At 39.7% G+C, this 20,287-nt stretch overlaps 1 protein-coding gene across 2 annotated transcripts; it reads right to left on the bottom strand.

Annotated features, from left to right (window-relative positions):
• Positions 1-1,195: 1,195 nt before the first annotated feature.
• On the bottom strand, positions 1,196-18,596 carry LOC110067063 (metal cation symporter ZIP8-like). Of its 2 annotated transcripts, XM_089285879.1 has the most exons (8): positions 18,382-18,596; positions 17,193-18,199; positions 8,048-8,225; positions 6,753-6,922; positions 6,031-6,216; positions 4,903-5,665; positions 4,110-4,297; positions 1,196-3,271 (listed from the first exon to the last, which is right to left on the bottom strand). In XM_089285879.1, exons 2-8 carry the CDS (start codon positions 17,721-17,723, stop codon positions 3,152-3,154), a joined length of 2,136 nt encoding a protein of 711 aa, XP_089142005.1. In that variant the 5' UTR covers positions 17,724-18,199; positions 18,382-18,596; the 3' UTR covers positions 1,196-3,151. The 2 variants fall into 2 exon arrangements, with proteins under 2 accessions (XP_089142005.1, XP_020630000.2); XM_020774341.2 differs by lacking the exon at positions 18,382-18,596 and having other exon boundaries at positions 17,193-18,339.
• Positions 18,597-20,287: the final 1,691 nt, after the last annotated feature.

Here is a 20,287-nt window from a genome sequence, read left to right as displayed (position 1 = left end):
TGCAGTCTCCTCCTGTAACCACTCTATCTGGTATTATATGAGAAACACTGCCTAGTTTCTAGGCCTCGATATTTCGCGACAGAAAGTGGGAACAGAAACCAGTCAAAGAGAAACAATGAAACAGGAAGCGTAGTAGGCGCGGTGGCAGATCGCTTCTCCGTTGTAGGGGTGGGGTGGTGCAAGGAGACCACAGGCGAAATATAAAATAAAGGATTACCCCCCGGGGGGTACTCCCAGTAAAATTTGGCGGGGGTATGCGACCCGCTTCCCATAACCCTTACCCTATTTATGGCCAAAATCTGCAATATTCCCCACCCTATTTATAACCTGACCATAAATTCGAAGCCCTATTTATGACCTAACCCTTAAATCAAAACCCTGTTTCAGATCTGCGTTACAATTAGTTCCCTAGTTCAGGCCAATATTGAATTACTGTAAACATAATTTGCGAAGGGCTTTTGTTGATTTTCTTTTCTATAATGACAAAAAAGTGACTTCTTCTTAAAAACATACCCATATCTAGGCTAGAGTGCAAAAACCATACCGTCAATTTATGACCAAAATGGCTAAAATCAGGTAAAATCGATACCCTATTTATGACCAAAACGGCTGAAAAACCATACCATTTGGGGCCGCACATGCCTATGTATTAGCCCATATAAGGTAGTACCCCCCCGGGGGGATTTTCAAGCTCTAATCGCTGATAGACAAAGATTACGCACTGCTCTTGAAACTGAATCTTACTCTAAAATACACAAAATAATTGTAGGGTTTTTTTTTTTTTTTCTTAATTTAGAGTGTCCACTAAAACAATTGCTAGTTCAGTCGTATTGTGTGATCGCCCGGGTGAGGGCCGGGTAGATCCGGGGTAGTTCTGAAAAGAACTGTTGTTGATGACTGACGTTTCGTCAACCTGAGCGGAAGTCGTCTGGTTCAGAGTCACTCTGAAGATGACTTCCGCTCAGGTTGTCGAAACGTCCCTACACCCGGACGATCACACAATACGAACTACTGATACTCCTGGGTCCAAACTATCTACCATTCAACAATTACTGACTGCTCGCCCCCGTTTTGTATAAGCGATAGTCAACTCGGTTTCGCCTCGTTGATTATTCGCTCATACAGAACTCTGGCTCTTGGTCTAATTTTTAAAGTACTAGACGTAATAAAACTGAAGCAAATGATATCCCCCAGATGAGGTTTCCTTTTTTTAATATTTCATAATTAGCAATATTTTGTTTTAAACAGAATTAAATCAATCAGAAAAGCTAACAATTTAACAAAGATCATTTCAAATATACTTTAAAAGTTCCATATCCTTTGTAAAATATAACCTTCAATTGATAACTTATAGTTTAATTCTTTCAATAGATACTAGATTTAAATCAAAGAATTAATTGAAAATAATTTATATTTTATGTACCGATATTTTTGTACGCATTAAGAAAGTGAAAGAATTCTAATTAAAAAGGGAGATCAACGTTTTGTAAAAAAATTTCCCAGAGATCTTTATTTCAAAGCCCGTAGTTAAAAAAAAAAAACAATCAGAAATTTTAAAACGCTGGACTCCCGCAACCAAAATGAATACCCAAATAATTGTCAATAGGCATGTTCAATATATTAAAATTTTAACATAGCTTCAAGGCTTTCGGAACAAACTTCCATGCTTGGTGGTGTTTTGGTGTTTTCTTTGCATCCAAGTCTCTTTTAGGAACTGAGAGATAAAGGAAACTTCAGCAAATTTGCAATTTTGTCCTGAAAGCCTCAGTCATGTTAGAATTCTGATATATCGAACGTGGGCTATTCTGATGACTTATCATGTAAAAACGTCAATTCAAAGGTGATTTGCCTGCGTCACAATATCTGTGGTGTTACTGTTGTGTGTAATTGGCGTGACTAATCACACTATTTTCTAACGTCGAGGTACAGCTTGCGTGACGATTCACCGCAGTACGACAGACGGGTCAAAAAAACTCGTGAGGCACGCTTTAAAAGCCGACTGAAATTTACCTTAAGCTAAGTTTTTGAAAGCAAGACCTGTTAAGAACGTAATACGTAACGAACCACAGAAAAGAGCGTGACGCAGTTCTTTGAACACGGCGTGAAACAGCGAAACCTAACCCACTCCCTCCCCCTCTTTTAACATGCCGTGACACTAGCGTGACCGAAGGCCCGTAACATGGCGCGATACTTTTACACCCAAATATAGTCCTAAAGTCCTGTATGGCATTGCACTGTGCCAAATCTCTTGCTTTAAGCACCCAGAGAAAACAGGATGTAGAACAGATCTGAACAGATCCGAACACCCAACGGATCTAGCGTGCACAGATCCTGGGCTCTAGTGTTCCAATATGGTTCTTTCATACCTCATTCTAAAGAATATCATTGAAGTCAACTCAAATTCACGATTCCCAAAATGGGACTCTGTGACACAGAAAAATTAATATGATGCGCTAGATGAAATCCTCGTAGAGGTGGTAAAAAGAAACAAAACACAAAACGTGTTAGATCATCATACGATGATGTAAAGGATCACGGATTTGCAATCAAAGGGATAAAACAATGAGGAAGATTTACCCTAAAGTTGTAAAAATTCACATGAATCTTGTTGAGAAAAACCATTTGACAATAGAAGTCGCTATCCATTACTTTTCACAATTGAAAAAATTTCATCTGAAAATACCTCACCAAAATGATTTACATACAAAACGGGATTTATCAAAAAATATACCCATATTTTCCCATAATCGACTCGTTTTACTTAATCTACGGCCACCTATAGAGAGCGGTTTTCAACTGAGTGTCGTGAAACCAAAACCAAACCAATTACAAACAAATTAGACAACTCAGTCAATTTCAAACCGTAGTAAACCAAAACCAAAGTAACTGCCTGATTACTTTCGAAACTCAAATGAAAACCGCTTTATAAGCTTTTACTTGTCTTCACGTTTTCTCAAAAATCGCCTCTCAGCAATGTAATTTGAACTAAGATTTGAATAAAATCACACTCGGCTAGCGAATTAATTTAACTGCTCTAGTTTACGCCATTAGTAAAATAAATAACAATAAGCTATCAAGACTTAAATTATTTCCTTAGTTTTAGTTGTTACTAGATTAAAATTCCTCAATGAATTACCAAGATTCAAATACGTTAACTCTCATATAAAGCTATAACAAACATAATAGACACTCCTGTTAATATTCCCATATTTTGAGATAAAACAACGGACCAGCCGCCTCCTTCATTTATGTAGTTGCTAAGTTCTGGAAGCTGTCAGAGAAACAAAACAGAAATTAGAAATTGAAATTTGACATTTCATATCTTTTGTTTGCCTTCCTAGGATGCCGGGCGCTTTTCTCGTAACGCTCTGTGACTGGCTACTAGTAGGAATTAGGGAAAAGTTTAACCGGACAAATACTGAAGTATTTCAGAAGAAGATTTCCCGCGCTTAGGACCAGTTTGTTTGGTTCTGCGGGTAAGAATTTGAAGTGAACCTGCAAGACTTCTGTTACAAAACGTATCAAGTTTAACTTTTTAGTGACTGTCTTAACTTTTGGCTTGAAACAGGAGGATTTCCGAATTGAGTCGTTATGCGGCAGTTTTGGCGGCAAAAACAGCGGAAACCGCTCGGACGCAGTGCTGTGAAGCGCTTGGCGCTTGATACAGTTTACAAGTTTTCTTGCTCTTGGCAATGTACTAGTCAATGTTTACCAGGTCATATATTTTCCCACATTTGCACCCAACGCTCGGTTACCTAGTTTCCTGCACTTGGCACCAGTTGTATGTTTGCAATTTGGGATTGATTGTGTTTTTGCATAATTTGCGTTTCTTGTTATCGGGCAGCGGTTGTCAGTTTGGGTTTGAGTTCGCTGTAATAACAGCAGAGAGTAAATACGTGGGTTGGATAAGGGCGTGGCAATCTCGGTTATCAGTTAACATGCCAACCTATTTCTCAGCTGCCACTACATTTTGCAGATCAAAGATCTCAGTCATGTCTCAACTTTTAGCTCAAACTGAACGTCTTATTTCGCAGCTGCCAACAAAATGTTTGACCAGTTCTCAGCTATCACTTTTAAAAACCGTTAACTGTGCCAAGTAAGTGACTCACCATGTCAACCAGGGATATATAGAGGAACATGCCAGCGGTGAGTGCCAAGACCCAGGTATGAGCCGACTGTATGTCACCGATAATGATGCCTAACACAAGGCCAAGGTAGGAAATAATGGCCGACGCAAGGTTATAGGCGAGGGCCTGTCTGAAGGTCAGGCCTGACTTCAGCAAAATAGCAAAATCACCTGAAAGTAAAAGAAAAAAAGGATGAACCAATTCAATATACTATAAACGAATTAGCTTGCTAACCACCTTACGTTCTCTATTCAACTTTTTCTAGTTCATGTACGTCTTTCTCTCAGGCCTTCACAGTCAAATAACATTTCGGGGACATCTTGAATGACCGCGGCGAAATATCGAGGCCAAGAAAGAGGGAAATTTTAGGCAAGTTTGTTGTCTTTACTCTTCGTATTTTCCAGCGAAACCTGCTAAACGTGCTTATTTTGTGTGTCCTGAGGTCAAGCATGTTACTGCATCCATGTGGGCATCTCTAGAGTGTCTTCTTCCACACAGATCAGATAATAATCAAAACGCTCTGGTCTTAGAAAAATGCAGCACTTCCCCGGAGTCTGAATTCCATTTTAAAATCCTTTTCGGATCACCTATTCTTGCTGAATACTTCAATAATATCACTAAGGTGATGTTTCCCTTTCTTCTAGATATCTGTCTCAGTGCTTGAGAATGCAATGATATTGTAGATGAAACGAAAACAAATTGAGAAGACACAAAAAAGTTGCTTTCCCATATTATTTTACAACGCACCAAAAAAAATCGCACAAGGCATAATTACCTAATTCATGTGGCAGTTCGTGACAGAACACCGCTATAGCTGTAGTGAGACCGCTGGTCAGTGAGGCCGAAAACGCCGTCCCCACTACCAGACCGTCACTGAAGTTATGAAAACCATCACCCACAATCACCATCCATGCTACAGTGGCAATGGACGTGGCCTTGTCAATCTTATGGCTGTGGTGGTGATGGTGGTGGCGATGGTGCTGGTTGTGGTCATGTTCGTCCTTGCGGCTGCCATCCAAGTTGTCGCTTGTTAATGTTGTCTCCGTGGTGATGGTTGTCGTCTCATTGGGGACTGGGTATGAGTACTGGACGTCACCGCCGTGACGGCGAATTTGATTGACGTTCTGGTGTGTTTGGTTATCGCTGTCACTGCCACTGACAGAAAAGGTGTTGTTGGTGTAGATGTTGGGGTGGATGCAAGACTTACCCTGTAGAACAGCCACAAGTTCCGTGTCGCTGAAACTGTGCTTGCTACGTTCGCCCAAACAATCTCGTTGATAGCAATGGTCACCATGGCAACTAGGTTCCCACAAGGGCTCTTTTTCTTGAGAGCTCTCGGACCTGGTGCTGGCGCGCTCCTCTTTCCCAGACTCCACCAGGACGAGTTCACATGACGTAGGCTTACAGCCTTTAGAGAAGTGACCGTTGACCTTGGGGAAGTGTGCACCGTCGTAGCTGATATATCGCTGAATTCCAGCAAGCCGTGAGCCAATCATTTCTTGATATTTTGCAGCCCGTTTATTTTTTTCTCTGAGACTCTGTATTGCAATATAAACAAGAGGAACCTGATGTCAATCGTAGCTCAAACGGAGAATAGAAAAATGTCGGGTATATCGAACTGGGAAGATTCGTCTAAAGGTAATGTTCAGGTAAGCGGGTGATGGAAAAGGAATCGTTTATGCTTATCACTAAAAAAAATGCTTCACTTTCTAACGAAATCCATTTTGTTTCATAAGTATTACGTGTTATAACAGTTTTACACGAACACAGACCCCAAACTGGATTGGAACATATTTGTTTTAGCCAATCAGATTTTTATCAGTCAGATTGGCCATAACGAGGGCTATACGAGGACAGCTTTCTTTGCCGGTCAGTGCTTATGTAATCATCATCAACTGTTTACCATTTTATCAGGAGATGTAACTTCGTCGCACATGTGCAAGTCTTCTTGTGAGCGTTTCCTTCCTGCCGTGCGCGCCTTCATTGTGCACTCTACCATGAAAAACACGTAGATTCCGGCCATGATGACACATGACTTGTAGATGTTCATTTTATGCCCTTCGCCATCGCTGTGACCGGAACTAAAAGCCTGAAAATTCAAACAAAAAACAAAGGAGCTTGGATGTGTAAATATATCTGAGAAATGTTTCGTATTCTTTTTCTTATCATTATTTACTACCTGAGAAAATTCCAATCTTTTTTCCATCAGACGGTAAGTCCTTTAGTCAGTCAATCATTACGACCATCAGTTAGACTAAACCAGTAAGCCAGTCAATCAGTCAGACAGCCTGAGTCAATCAGTCGGGTCGAGTCGGCCGGTTGGTCAGTCAGTCAGTCAGTTAGTCAGTCAGTCAATCAGTGAGATCATCAGTCAGACCGAACCCGTCAGCCAGTCAGACAGACTGAGTCAATCGAGTCGGGTCAGGTCGGTCAGTCCGTCAGTCACTCAGTCAGACTGAATAAATCAGTCGGATCTAGTCAGTCAGTTTCTCTATCTATCCGCCTAACCTTTTCACTCTCTGTCTGTCCGTCCGTCAGTCTGTCTGACTGACTGTCTATCTATCTGTCTGTCTTCCCCTTTTTTCTTCCTTTGTTTTGGATAATGTCAAGAGCGTCTGCACTCACATGTGGAATAAGATGAAGCAAGGCGTCTCCGGCCAAGGTGCCGACAGCTAACGCTACCAGAAATGACATGATCTTCTTGTATATCGAGTGACCCATCAGAGGAATGATTGCTATGGCTAGGAGTGACGTCAGACTAATGACAGTGATTGACAGGATACCATAACCCCAGACTACAAATCAAAAACAAAATTCAACAAAAACAAATTTCTCTTTCTTTTTATAACAAACAGTGAGAAAGCCGAGACTGAATGACGGAACTTGAAACCTAGGTAAGTAATTATGACGAGTTTGCTGATATTAACTTTAAAGAATTTTTAAATTTTGCGTTTTTTATGGGGCATTAAAGGTAAATTTGCGAATAAATAGAATTTTGTTGTATGAAGTCATAATTATCTTTGGTGTTTTTCTACCTTGATATGGATGTTGTTAAACTATATCGCGTTAGGGAACGGGCGAGGTTAAACGTGCACGTGAAACTCCGCTGATCAATTAGTACGACCGGGCCGCGATCCATTCTCGGTGGACACTTGCATAAAAGTTAAACATCTGTTTGCGTTTTAAGCGAAATTTTAATTGCGTACTACTGTCAGCAGTCTGCATTCCAAATTTGGGCCTAGCACGCAACCAATCAGAATGCTCCTTTCATCAGTATTGACTAGTAAGCCATGTAATATACGTTGTTATTTTAACAACGTCCTCTGTTTCGAAAGTAATTTAATCCATCGCAAAAAATGACTTAACTTTAATGCCGAGATAAATAGCTGCAACTGATAGCATACAGTTGCTTGAAGTGCAGGGAACTATATTGCTGGACTTTCGTGCTTCCTTGCGAGAGAGCGATCTGTAGACCGACGTTTGACAGGTGCTTAGAGCAAATAGCACGGTCGATTCTCCTGGGCTGACAAATAAGTTTCAAATTTTGAACAAAAGCCAAGAAAAGCTGGATTATTTAACTCACGAAAGGCTTTTCATTCGTGAAAGAAAACCTAAACTGAATATGCAGTCACATTCGATTCGCAAGAAAGTAATTAAACGCACACCACCACACAGCTTAGAACGTTTGACCGACACACTGGCTGACTGCCATCGTTCCATTTAATTTAAATTCAACATTACAAGTAGTTATTCCCTACTTGAATGGAGTCAAGCGCCGTTTTTTCGCTATTTTGTATGTTTAACTGTATTTCGAACTGTTTTCTTCTCTGTAAATGTTCTTCCAAAAGCGTTGCACTCCAAGTTCTCCGAAAGTTTCGGGTTGTTGTAAGCATAACATGCACCATACACAAACAACTTACTATGTAACATTTTGCTGGAATCTTCACCCACTTTACTGCTTCCAGGTTTTTCTTCAACGCAAGCGCCCTTCTGAAGCTGACGGATTAAGGATGGACAGATCCGCACGAAATCGTCCTCGTTTATGCCCTGTGTCTCCTTCACACCATGAATGTTCATCAACTCGTGCTCTTCCAAGCACTGTAATGAATATAAGTGTACAACATCAAATGAGGTTTATTTATACATGTTCCATCTATATACAGCGCGCCAATTGAAAACCCAGCTAAATTTCCCACCTGCCATTGATATGCATGACAATTGAAAGATTAAAAAATCTATAAGCTGGTGCTTCGCCTGAAATGCCGCTGGCAATTAACAAAATACCGATGATTCCAGTGATTCTGCCGTTTGAAAGAAACACCAAATACGTTCCTGGCGATAAATCAATAACTAATAGCGTTGCCGCTTTGCTTGCTCGACTTTTCATTTCTGGCAACGTTAATTTTTTTTCACTCTTTCACTTAGATTTTTTTCCTCTTATTTTATCATAATTGTAATTCGATTTTATAATCAGACAGTAGCTCGGACTGATTTGAAAGCCACTGGCCGGATTTAGTTACATGCGTGTGTAACGTATTTCTATGGTACAGTCTCAAATAGAATTTAAATTTAGTGGAATTTAAGTCTCGCTTGTGAATCTGCAGTACACGAAACTTAAAACGGTCAGGAAAATAAAAAAGCTCGAACAATTTTGTTGAGCAACTGCGTACAATAACCTCTCTCTGATCATGGAGTGCTATTTCGCCGGCGAAACACTTAGTTGTGCACAAAACCATTTCTCGATGCTGGAAAAATATTATATACTCAGTAAGTTTAATCCAACGGTGATGAATACTTCAACTAAAAACGCCTTTTACCTAGAGGTTCAAGTCGTTTTGTAGACTAATTCAGTTTGGACTCTTCCATGAAACGAGATGCTGAATCTCGTTTTCTTAGTGAAGAAGTTGCCTAACACCAAAATAAAGTTTGCTTTAGATAGAAGAACACTAAAGAATTGAACTGAATTGTGGATCGAGCGATGCAACTTCAAGTTAAACATACCTTGCTGTCATGCCCAGTTGCAATATTCTGTAACTGAAATCAATATTTTCTCCGGCACTAGATTCTTGCTTTTGATACCAAACGAAGATACTCGATTACATTTCACGATCGATATGCAATATTGTTATCAGATGCATGAGTGTTGAAATAAATAATTGATATCTGGCGTGAGAAACAAACTTGGCAAACCTCTACAATTTTCTCAGCTTTAGGTTACGGTTAAGAATCGCCACGCAACGTTTCAAAAATTGAGCCACATAGCAAACATTAAAAAAAAAATGATTTTGACTTTCGTAGTGGAAGAAAAGAAAGTCCAAAACATTTTCGTTTCTGTCCGAATCTTTGAGTTCTGTCCAAAGGGGTTTTTAAATGGCGCTTCGCGGCGCGTCACCACAAAAACACAAACTCTTGCAATTATTTTACTGTGTAAAATAATTGCAAAAGATGCACGCGAATCGACAATAGATAAGAGATACAAGAGAAAAGGCATTGTTTTGCAGTAAAACTGTCATTAAACATTTTTTCACTACTGCCCTTGTTTGACTGCAGGGGAAAACGTTCTTGCAGTTGAATCAATTGATATTTTTTTGATGATAACTATCACAAAAGCAACAATGTATACCAACAAGACCACGAAAGTTAAATGTAAAAAAAAGATAAGATAAGAAATTTCGAAGAAGTGAACTTGAATTTCAGTCTTTGAAATTTGATATTAAGTCTTTAAATTTTGATATGAAAATCTTCAAAAAAGCAAATGGCTCAAATATGGTACAGGTAATAGAAATTTCCTAATAAGTTTTAATTCAAGACCTGTGCCAATAGTTTTAATAACAAACCACTTGAAACAAATTGATATTAATAATCGATTAGCCATTTCACAGGTGAGAGACTGGATAATATTTCAAAGACAAGAAAAGAACATTTTCGCTCATTTCGTTCTTAAAGGATTTTAAGGAACATTTCTCTTGTTTGAAATAAGTCTTTATCTATACAGATTTACAAAGGTAAGAGCCGTCAATATATTTGCATGCTTGCGAAGGGGGGAGGGGAGAGGGAAGAAGGAAAGGTGTGAGGCCAGAATTGAGCCTATTTATCAGCTTGAGTGCGAAGACGTTAGGACAAAAACAAAAGCAAAATAATAGTAATAATAGTAATATTCTAACTTTACTTTATAGTGATAACAGTGCATAAAGAGAGTTCGGTAGAAAATTAAAATGACTGGATGTCCATTTGTGTTTTCGAGTTTAATACTTATATCTAATCGTGCCATTTTGGTACGCTTCGGCAGCATATCACTCGCAAGCGGGTTTGGTCGAGTCATGGTTCGTGAATGGGCGAGACGTAGCTGTTATTACTACAGTTATCAGCAGTTTGACGTTTTTTTTTTTTTTTTCGTTTTTTTTTTTTTGCAATTCAATTTTATTTACGGGATTTACACTCACTCTACTTACAGCACCTCTGTTTATACTTACAAATATACTTACGCTATACTTAAAAAAAAAAAAAAAACTTACACTACTTCCAATACATTTATTACAATACAATAACACTAATTAATATATAGCGCGTTTACTTACAATGTTTTTTTTATTGTTTCTACATTAATTGTTCAAACCCACACTTAAAAAAATAAAAAAAAAAATAAAAAAAAAGGAAAATTAATTTTTTTGTCGCTTACCCTGCTTACAACACTATATATTATACTTACATAAGTACTTACACTATACTTACTTCGACGTGCAAACGAGGCGAAAGGGCCAATTTTGCTTTGTATTGACCCGTTCGCCTCGTTTGTATGCCTTTTTAGACAAAAGAATATTTGACCGCAGGCTCAACTGTAATAACACCCATGGCGAGACCAGACGAGTCTGATATGCTGCCGAAGCGTAACAAAAACTGATAAATCCGGCCATAACAGGCCCGTGACTTGATATCGTAGGATATCACGAAAGTAGACAAGGTTTTTGATTGGCCATTTGTCAATTTGGGTACGCTAATTATAGTGCCAAAACTATCTTCAAACTGTCTTCTTTGATACTGGCAAAAAAAAGTTCTGAACGCTGTTGCAGTCTGGCGAGAGAGAGAATTTTTTGCTTCGACCTTTGCAGGAAGGAACTTCAATTTCATACCAGCTAATAGAGTATTTCTTCGATCTCCAAGGTGGAGTTGTAAATAAGCCTCTCGATATTTCCTTGAGGCGAGTAAGCCTTGCGATAATGGAAGCATGGCAATAAAAAAAAAAAACAATGAATAAATACACTTACTTATAAAACCGATCTCGAACAAACTGCTGGAGTCAAATGAGCTCCGGGTCAAATAAACGTAATACAGTGCTGCTATCAAGATATAGAAAAATGTCCATGTTTCTATCGAGCTTTTGAGAAACCCGAGTGAATTTTGAGAGAACGAAAAATGCTGTGGGAATATGAACACGGGCCGATAAGCAAGTATTTCCACAGTTTTTATGAGTCTCCCCATACTTTAACGAGTGTGTCTACGACTCGATACAAACACAGGAAAAATGTTTCTCAATTCTTTCAGAAAAGACCGCGACGAAAAAAGGAAAATCACTCGTTTAAATTCTTCGTCCTAACGCCACTATTACGTCAACAATTCGTGTTAGTTGTGCTTTTCTATCGAGATACATGTAAGTGCGTGTTTTCTGGTGTTTTCTAAAAACCGATAGTTTAAACAAATTATTCTCCTTTGTTTTCAGCGATAAGGGGCCTAAAGCATCTCTGGTCCACCTTCAACTACTGTAGGTTATTCGAAATGATCTTACCAGGTACCAAAATGATGACCGAATGAATAGAATAAAAATGCTAAAAAGACAGAAGCAAGATTCAAATAATTTAAAGCCCTGGTCAAACGGACTCGCAAGTAGTCGGAAGTAGCCATAAGTTGAACTTGCGTAGAGACTTGCGTTGGGTGGCTAAACGGACTCGCAAGTTTCCTTGCATGTACCCGCAAGTTGCAATAAAACCCATTTGAAGGCAGAAATATCCTGTATTTCATTGGCTAATAATAGGTTAATGGACGTCACTCAACTTGCGTTGACTTCGGTTGGATGGCCAAACGGTGAAAAACTTTCGTCGACTTGCGTGCAAATTTGATCTCGACCAAATTGAGAGCAAGTCAACGCAAGTGCACGCAAGGCATGGCCAAACGGAGTCGCAAGTAGACGCAAGTTTTCAACTTGCGTCTACTTGCGACTCCGTTTGGCCAGGGCTTGCGTACACTTACGTAGACGCAAGTTTTCACCTTGCGTCTACTTGCGACTACGTTTGGCCATGCCTTGCGTGCACTTGCGTTGACTTGCGCTCACTTTGGTCGAGATCAAATTTGCACGCAAGTCGACGAAAGTTTTTCACCGTTTGGCCACCCAACCGAAGTCAACGCAAGTTGGGTGACGTCCATTAACCTATTATTAGCCAATGAAATACAGGATATTTCTGCCTTGAAATGGGCTTTTTTGCGACCTGCGTGTACTTGCGAGGAAACTTGCGAGTCCGTTTAGCCACCCAACTTAAGTCTACGCAAGTTCAACTTATGGCTACTTGCGACTACTTGCGAGTCCGTTTGACCAGGGCTTTAGCCACTGAAATAAAAGCTTGAAAGCCTTGAAATGGATCTTTTGCGAATGGCGTGTACCTGCGAGGAAACTTGCGAGTCCGTTTTTAAGAACAGCCACTTTACATGAAGCATAAAAAGACACGTTTTTCGATGTACAACAAAAGCTAATCATTAAAATTTCAATTATACATATTTCACATACGTAACAATCAGTTTGTGCGTAAATGCGTAAATGTGGTCCGTGTAGTACTACAAATCCTCTACATGGCTTCAATACAGGGGTCATTTTATTTGCTCAATGCCCGCGCTATCTGTACTATTTTTCTTCATAATTGAACACAGTTGTTGATAGCTCTAGTGACTTTTATTACAAAGGTACGTTAGAAAAGGTAACGATGCAAAGAACCCAGCAATTCTCATCTTTTTCTTTGTTAGCATAAGAACCCAGTTAAATGCAGCGCATGCGCAGTAAGTCGAAAAATTGCGATTGAAGGCGGAATAGTTTTCTCGGAAATACGCTAGACTGTTCACAGTCCCCTATTTTCCGTGAGATCGTAGATGTCCATCGTTGAGTTCGATGGGCCGCCATCTTGGTCTCTTGATGCGAGCGAAACTGGGGAGAGTACAAAAAGCCCGTGGGTAGTGGCGGTGGGGTTAATAGCGTGGGGGTGACGGAGCGGAAAAAATAGGGTAAATATAACCTACAGTACAAACTATTTTCAACGACTGACTCTGGAAAGCTGGTACACTAACCTAGAACATACGCCTCTTAACAGATGTCAACAACTAACGGCGCCTTACAAACGACTTATCCATGACGGAAACGAAACCGACAAACGGACTTCTAACAGACCGACTTAACAATACACGGACCAAAAACCGACCTATTTGACTAACAATAGACGGATCGAAACCCACCAATGACTGATGACAAACTTTACACGAGTCTTTCAGCCTTGGCTATACTGGCCAATCGCGTTCAACGGACCAGACTTATAACATCATCGACTGACAAACACTATTCACTTGACTCTGAAGATGACTTCCGCTCAGGTTGTCGAAACGTCAGTCACCAACAACGGTTCTTTTCAGAGCTACACTCACCCGGACGATCACACTATACGAACTACTGATACCCCTTGATTCAAACCATTTACAATGATGAAACTGCTCGCTTGATGGAAAAACCACCGATCCGTGGTGGTTACGACAGGAGTACTCGTCAGAAATGAAAAAAAACGTCTTTAAAAAAGGCACTAAAATACACTTTTCGGGGGGGGGGGGGGGGCAGGTTAAGTTCTTATCTCTCCCTATGAGGAAGACTCTTTGATGCATGAGTGATTAGGGTCATTGATCGGATCTATACAGTCACGTTCCGGCCAAATGTTACGTTTTACTAGTTCCTCCTTTTATAGTCATGGCACACGGTGCTTTGACACGTGCTCTACTTAGAAGGTGCAACATCCGCGGAAAATGTTAGGATTACAAAACGAATGCCCTGAGCGGAACATCGAAGGACAATTTTCAATCCGTAAAAGCTGCAACGAGCTACTCCCGTCAGAGCTTTCTAGAGGTCCCCCTGGTACAAATCGAAAATTAAATTAAATACATTTTCAAGACAAAGAAAGAGTTTAAGATACGTCAGTATATCTCTTCATTCAAAACCAACTCAGGGGTGCACTGAGTGCAAAAAAAATAAATAAAAACCTCGCGCTCGATTCTGTGTGCACCAGTCTTGCTAATTCTAGGTCCTGTTCACACTACGCTGGAGGAATTCGGAAATGGTGCTTTTACTCTGAAAACACATCAGATGTTTTCCGTCCACACTACGCCGGAGAAATTTGAAAGCGCAACAACCGCCGGTCAATCTGGGTTTATGTCTAAGGGAAATCACACGATTATCGCGACGCCATAGTTTTCGAAAGAATCCGTTTTCAAAATGTTTCCGTCCACACTATGAAAGCAAAGCTGGCGTTTTCAAATTCCTCAGTGCGGTTTGAAGAACGTCGAAGAGCTCCGTTTTCGTGACGGATTAGTGTGAACGGTAGGCCTAACCGTAGAAATAAAGCTGCGTAGTGCGGACGAGGCCTTTCAATGCTCAATATGTTGTAACGAGAAAACCGACGCGACATCACGTGGGACGTTCTTTTCTTAGATGTAAACGTCAGTAAACAAACAAATAAAAAACGCAATTCGCGTAAGTACGTAAGGTCATATTAGGAACGTTAAAATTGCAAAAGGAAAATAGCTGTTCACAGGTAGTCTATGCATAAATGTAAACCGTTTTTAAAGGCTTTCTGTTTGTAACTGCCTAAGTTGCGTACATGACTAAGATGGTCTGTCATGTGTTAAATCTTTCACCCCAACTCAAGTATCAAGCACGATATTTTATAACGAGTCATGCTATCATTTTTTTCAAGGGTCAAAATAGCAATGCAGGCATTTCCTGAAAACAAAATTTTTATTATCACAGATACGACAATTAATCTTTTGTTCTTAAGTTGAAAAGCGATCGAAAATGATGAAATCTTGCTAAACATTGGAAACAAACAATATCACATGGAAAGTAATGAAACACTCACAGTTTTTTTTTTGTCACTCTACGGTGAAACGAAAACAAAATAATTTCTAACTTAGTACAAGTAAAAAGATGCTGAGAGGAGGAGGGGACATCTCGTTTATTGATCAGACATAAACGGTCCTGGTATAGTTTTTTACAACAAATGTACTGAAAAAAAAAAGAAAAAAAAAAACAACGGAATTTTACTTTAAAAAAATTTCCAGAATGAATTGAAGTAATTAAAAACGGAGATGCTGTCGAGTGACAACTCCCAAAGTCCTTTAAAAGTATTCATTTCTTAGCATGACTGCGTAACCTCCATACCAACGAATCTACATATCGACACACAAGTATTCCAAAGTGAAAAATTATGTGATTAGAATGGCAAAGCAATATAAGTTTCATCCAAAGACGTAAGAACTAGAGAATACGTCGATACGGAAGAAAATGTACTTTTTTGAATAGCTCATTTGATTCGGGGCACACACTTAGGCTCGGGACACACACTAAGGTTTTATCCACTGACACACTGGTGTTGGTTAGAGCCACTTTGTCCAGTATAATTCCATTTAAGTCATGAAAACGTAAAACTTTATCATTTTAAATATGCCGTACGTGGCATGATTAATACAAGGACAGTTTTTACCAAGGCGAAGCAGAGAAAATGTCTAAGAAAGCCATGAAGAATTGGATACTTAATGTACGTGTATACCTAAAGGGAAATACGCAGTAACGAATTTGGCTTTTGTTCAGACGAATGTCATGAAATAAATGTTTTCGAATAATAATATGACATTTTAAAGTGGATTATCCCCTGGAGCTCAACTGACTTTTCAAATGAAAGCATTTTTTCAGTACATATATTTACGTGGTACTATTTATGATCCTGTGACAAGGCCGATAGTTCTAACCGTTTCAAGGTTGTCACCGACATGATTCAAATAGAAAATATTGAGAGAATTATTTTCCAATCGATGTTCTTATACCATTACACTTCAGTTTTTGCATGAAAACTACACTAAATGAACTTCAATGAACAGCAGTTTAAACGATGGTTCAATAAAAAGCAAAACCGAAATTGTCACGGAGTGATGTCTAGTGTTTTTCTCGTCTTTTGGAGACGTGACTATTTCGCGAGATTATTTGAAGAGTGACGGCAGTCGAGAGAAAAACTGAGGTAGACAACTTGTTTGGCCTTGTGAGGAGCTTTTAGACCACTAAAGACCACGATGAGCTGATTAGCAGATGCTTGAAATCCCACCCACCATTTTAAGAAAGCGTCGCCATTCTCGGTAAGTTTGGGAGGGGTGAAGCCGGCTAACTCGGTGAAGAGAAGGAGCAATACCCGAGGTGAGGAGCCGAGGGACCACCGGCGCCTGTTGACAAATTTCCTGTTTTATTCTTCCTTAATTCCTTCTTTGGTCGAATGTGATCTTACAATAGACGTATTAAACTCAAGAAGCTAAAGAACACTACATGGCTCAATCACCATTTCGTTGTAACTTCTTCTGAATACAAATAAATCTTCATTAGCAGACTAAGCAGAGCCGTCCGGAGGTTTTAACAGCACACCACTCAAACAAACGGACAGCCGTCCACCTGTAGATAAAATCTCAAGTTTTAATGGCAACAACTGGAAATCGTTGCCGGAAACGAAAACAGAGCGATAACCTTTACTTAACCTCGACTCAGCTCAAAAAAAGAAACATGCTGTCTGCATGAAGAGAATTAAGGGAGTTACATACAAATATTTGCATATACCTTACTACTCCTATCTTTGTTCTTATAACGCAGCCCGAACCAAGGTAAACAGATTATCGATTTTTGAGCTCACTTTCCCAAACATAAACAAAAATCAATTGCACCATTCTATAATTCCTCGGGTATTACACTAACAACGCGAAAGAACTATGCTCGTTTTAGTAACTCACCAAATTGCGCTCGTCAAGATCTTCCATGTTTCGTCGCTTCCTGTCTCGAGACCTAGCGGGACTGCCATGGGAATTAAGTTGTGATTTCGTCTCTCGTTTGGACTGTTTCGTGCTTCTGCGCTTTTGTCTGCTCCGCTGTCCTGAAATTCCACGAGCAAATTCACCAAATGCACCCTCTTGTTCATCGTAACTCCTTGAATTTCGGTGATGACTGTCGGAAGATTCTTGTTCCTGTAATGACGATGGTTTCGTCTTTGGAACCTTCTCTCCAAGACTCAAATCCCGTAGCAAATCTTTAAATCGAGCAGCGGAGATTTTTCCCGTGGTATTATCCGAGAAATCGTGAAATATCATCGCTAAGTATCGTTCGCTAGCGCTGTTTAAAACCACTGTCCTATTAAAAACATCATGGCTGCCCTGCGAAGAGTCGCTATCAGGTTGTTTGTGCCGCTGGTCCGTTGCAGAGCTCAGCAGCGATAACGACACTAGTATCATCAATGATCTTCTCAGTTGAAGGTTGCAAAAAGCCATCTTAGACAGATCTACTTAAGATGAACGTTTGTTTTGATTCTACAAGAATTAGTACTGATAAAACCGACTTCAAGTCTAGCGGCGGGCACACCAATGCAGATCAGAGGAAACGTCCAGAAGAACCACTCCAACTGTTTATGTAAACATCGCTGTTCTCTTCAATAACAGAGACTTAAAGCGTCCAAGTATTTAGGAAGTGCCTGATGCCCCATTTTAAGGTTTTCCTGTCATAGCAAGTCAACTTGTGACGCGTTTCCACCTGACGACGGACAAAGTTCAGAAACAACACATCGTGTTCTGACTCTTAAAAATCCTGTTCTCGAGTTACATAGGTTGACCTACACCGTACGTGGCGTTGAGAGCTTGCAACAACTCTGAAGTTCGTCACCTTCCCTTTAGTTTCTAAATTAAAGTTTACTCAGGTGATTTCAAGTCCTGTCACCTTTGTCTTGAAAGAATAAAGGTATTACATAAATCTGCAATAAAAACAGAATTATATTACATGTAAGCCTAGATTAGACCAGTCTATGTAATTGGTTCCCAAATACGCCGGACTCCAGTTTCTTGTCCATCGAGGATAGAAACTGTTTCACTTCAATGCCGTTCGATTCCCTAAATACTGTGAAAGGACGCTAATAAAACGATTATTTTAGATAACCTGTTGCGGCAGTTTATTTAGCTGTTCCGGTGTTCGACACAAGCGTGGGCCGAACCGGCCTTGTTCGAATGATTTTTGATATTTTTGTCTCGTACCCTGAGAGCGTTTTGCAGAGTCATTATTTTCCTTTGACCTACACGAGAGTTAAATCGGAAGAGATCGCGAGAAAACTTCAAACTTGGCTCGTTCCTTCATGCATATGCATATTTAATTCTTATTCAAGGAAAACAATGAAAGGACAATCTGGTTCCTTGAATAAATATTCCATGGATACCCGTAGCAACAAGCCTGCGATGTTGAGGTTATTTGCATATTTAGGTAAGCGCTATTTGTTGACACCTTTACACGAACTTCGTGGAATCCTGATTAAAATACACCGCTATTTTAAAGTCGATCCGGGGGTCTAAAACTTGTGTGAACCCGTGTGGACTTTACTAGGGCCTGATTTTGTCGATCAATTTCCAAACCTTTTTGATCTACTAGGATAACCCAGTGGAGCTCTAATGAACTCTAATGATCTAGACTAAACTTTCTTTGCACCTTTGAAAAACAGTTGACTTTTCGAATTTTTTTTCACGCAACACAGTTATGAACATCAATTAAGGTCATTGTAAACATAAAACTGGGCTGAGCAAACACTGTCTGACTTTTTTTATACCATTGGGGTAGCGTGAACGTGATTGTTCTGCCCAGCCGGCGCCTATTGTCCATTTTATGGGCAACTTCCACCAAGTTTGATACATCACGAGAATCGCGATAGGACAGGAAAACGGTATTTTTTATTCCGTGTTGATCGACATCTCATATAAATTTATTGAGAAGTTTCTTTGTTCCATTGTCGGTACATTGATCAGCATTTTCGCACTTCCGCATCTTGACATGAAAGAGTTGCCCCTTTGAAAAAGTGTTCATAATTTGTTAGTTTAATGAGTGTACATAATATGGCACATTTTAGCCCCTTTTCCTGATTACCACACAATGCTTAACATCAGTCGAATCGTCTGGAAGTACCGTAGAATTCCGAAAGTAACGGCCCCCATTACTTTCGGATTTAGCAGGCAACTTTCGGGTAGCCGTTACTTTCGGATGGCTAAAAAACGTTTCTGACGGTAACAGTCGTTTCAGACAAAGCGGACGTGTAACACATGAAATTAAAAGTTCCGTTTATGTATTTTCCTAACTACCCACATAAACAAAGTGGAAAAGGCTGCATAAACAGAAAAGGCAAACGTTAGTACTGTGGGGCGGAAGTATAATGGTTGAATTATATCGCGTATATCATATATAAATCATTTGACTCTGCTGCTAGACAACTGAATACAGCTCATAAATCATAGTTTCAAGAAAAATTCAGTCAAGTTCGAATAAAATCACAAATAACTCTTGAAGTTGTTCAGTCCTGCGGTCAAGCTGTTCCATCCTCATTGCATTTAATTTACAATCAGAGAGTTTCTCTTTCAGTGACTTCTTCAAAGAGCCGTTACTGCGGCCTCGGGCAGCATTTTCAAGACCTCGGTCACAGTTCTTCACTACACGGATCGACCCTAAGCCGGCCAAAAACATATATTTATTTTACACAATAACAAAGCCATCTTTGAATAGTCCGGGTGGTTATTGTCAATTTTTTTTAAAATCGATAACAATCGATATTCTTGAAGACAGGAATTATCAATTGTTATCGATTTTTGCCAATCGATAGCAATCGATAAAGAAATTTTTTCGTGAGTTGTCGATTGTTATCGATTGAGTCCATTGATTTCCGATATCGATTTTCAGCGGCTGACTAGGCCTGGATTATAATATGCCAAAGCCCAAGATGTGACGAGAACAAATATTCCATTGAAAATAGCAGAGACAGTTTCTCTTCAATATATTTGCTTGAAAATCGTAAATATTCAGTTCTACG

The sequence above is a fragment of the Orbicella faveolata genome, unplaced genomic scaffold, assembly GCF_042242905.1.
Source record: "Orbicella faveolata isolate gen_17 unplaced genomic scaffold, um_ofav_v1 contig_13, whole genome shotgun sequence".
Taxonomy (NCBI): domain Eukaryota; kingdom Metazoa; phylum Cnidaria; class Anthozoa; order Scleractinia; family Merulinidae; genus Orbicella; species Orbicella faveolata.
Note: the sequence above shows the minus strand (reverse complement) of the source record. Positions and strands in the feature narration are given on the sequence as shown.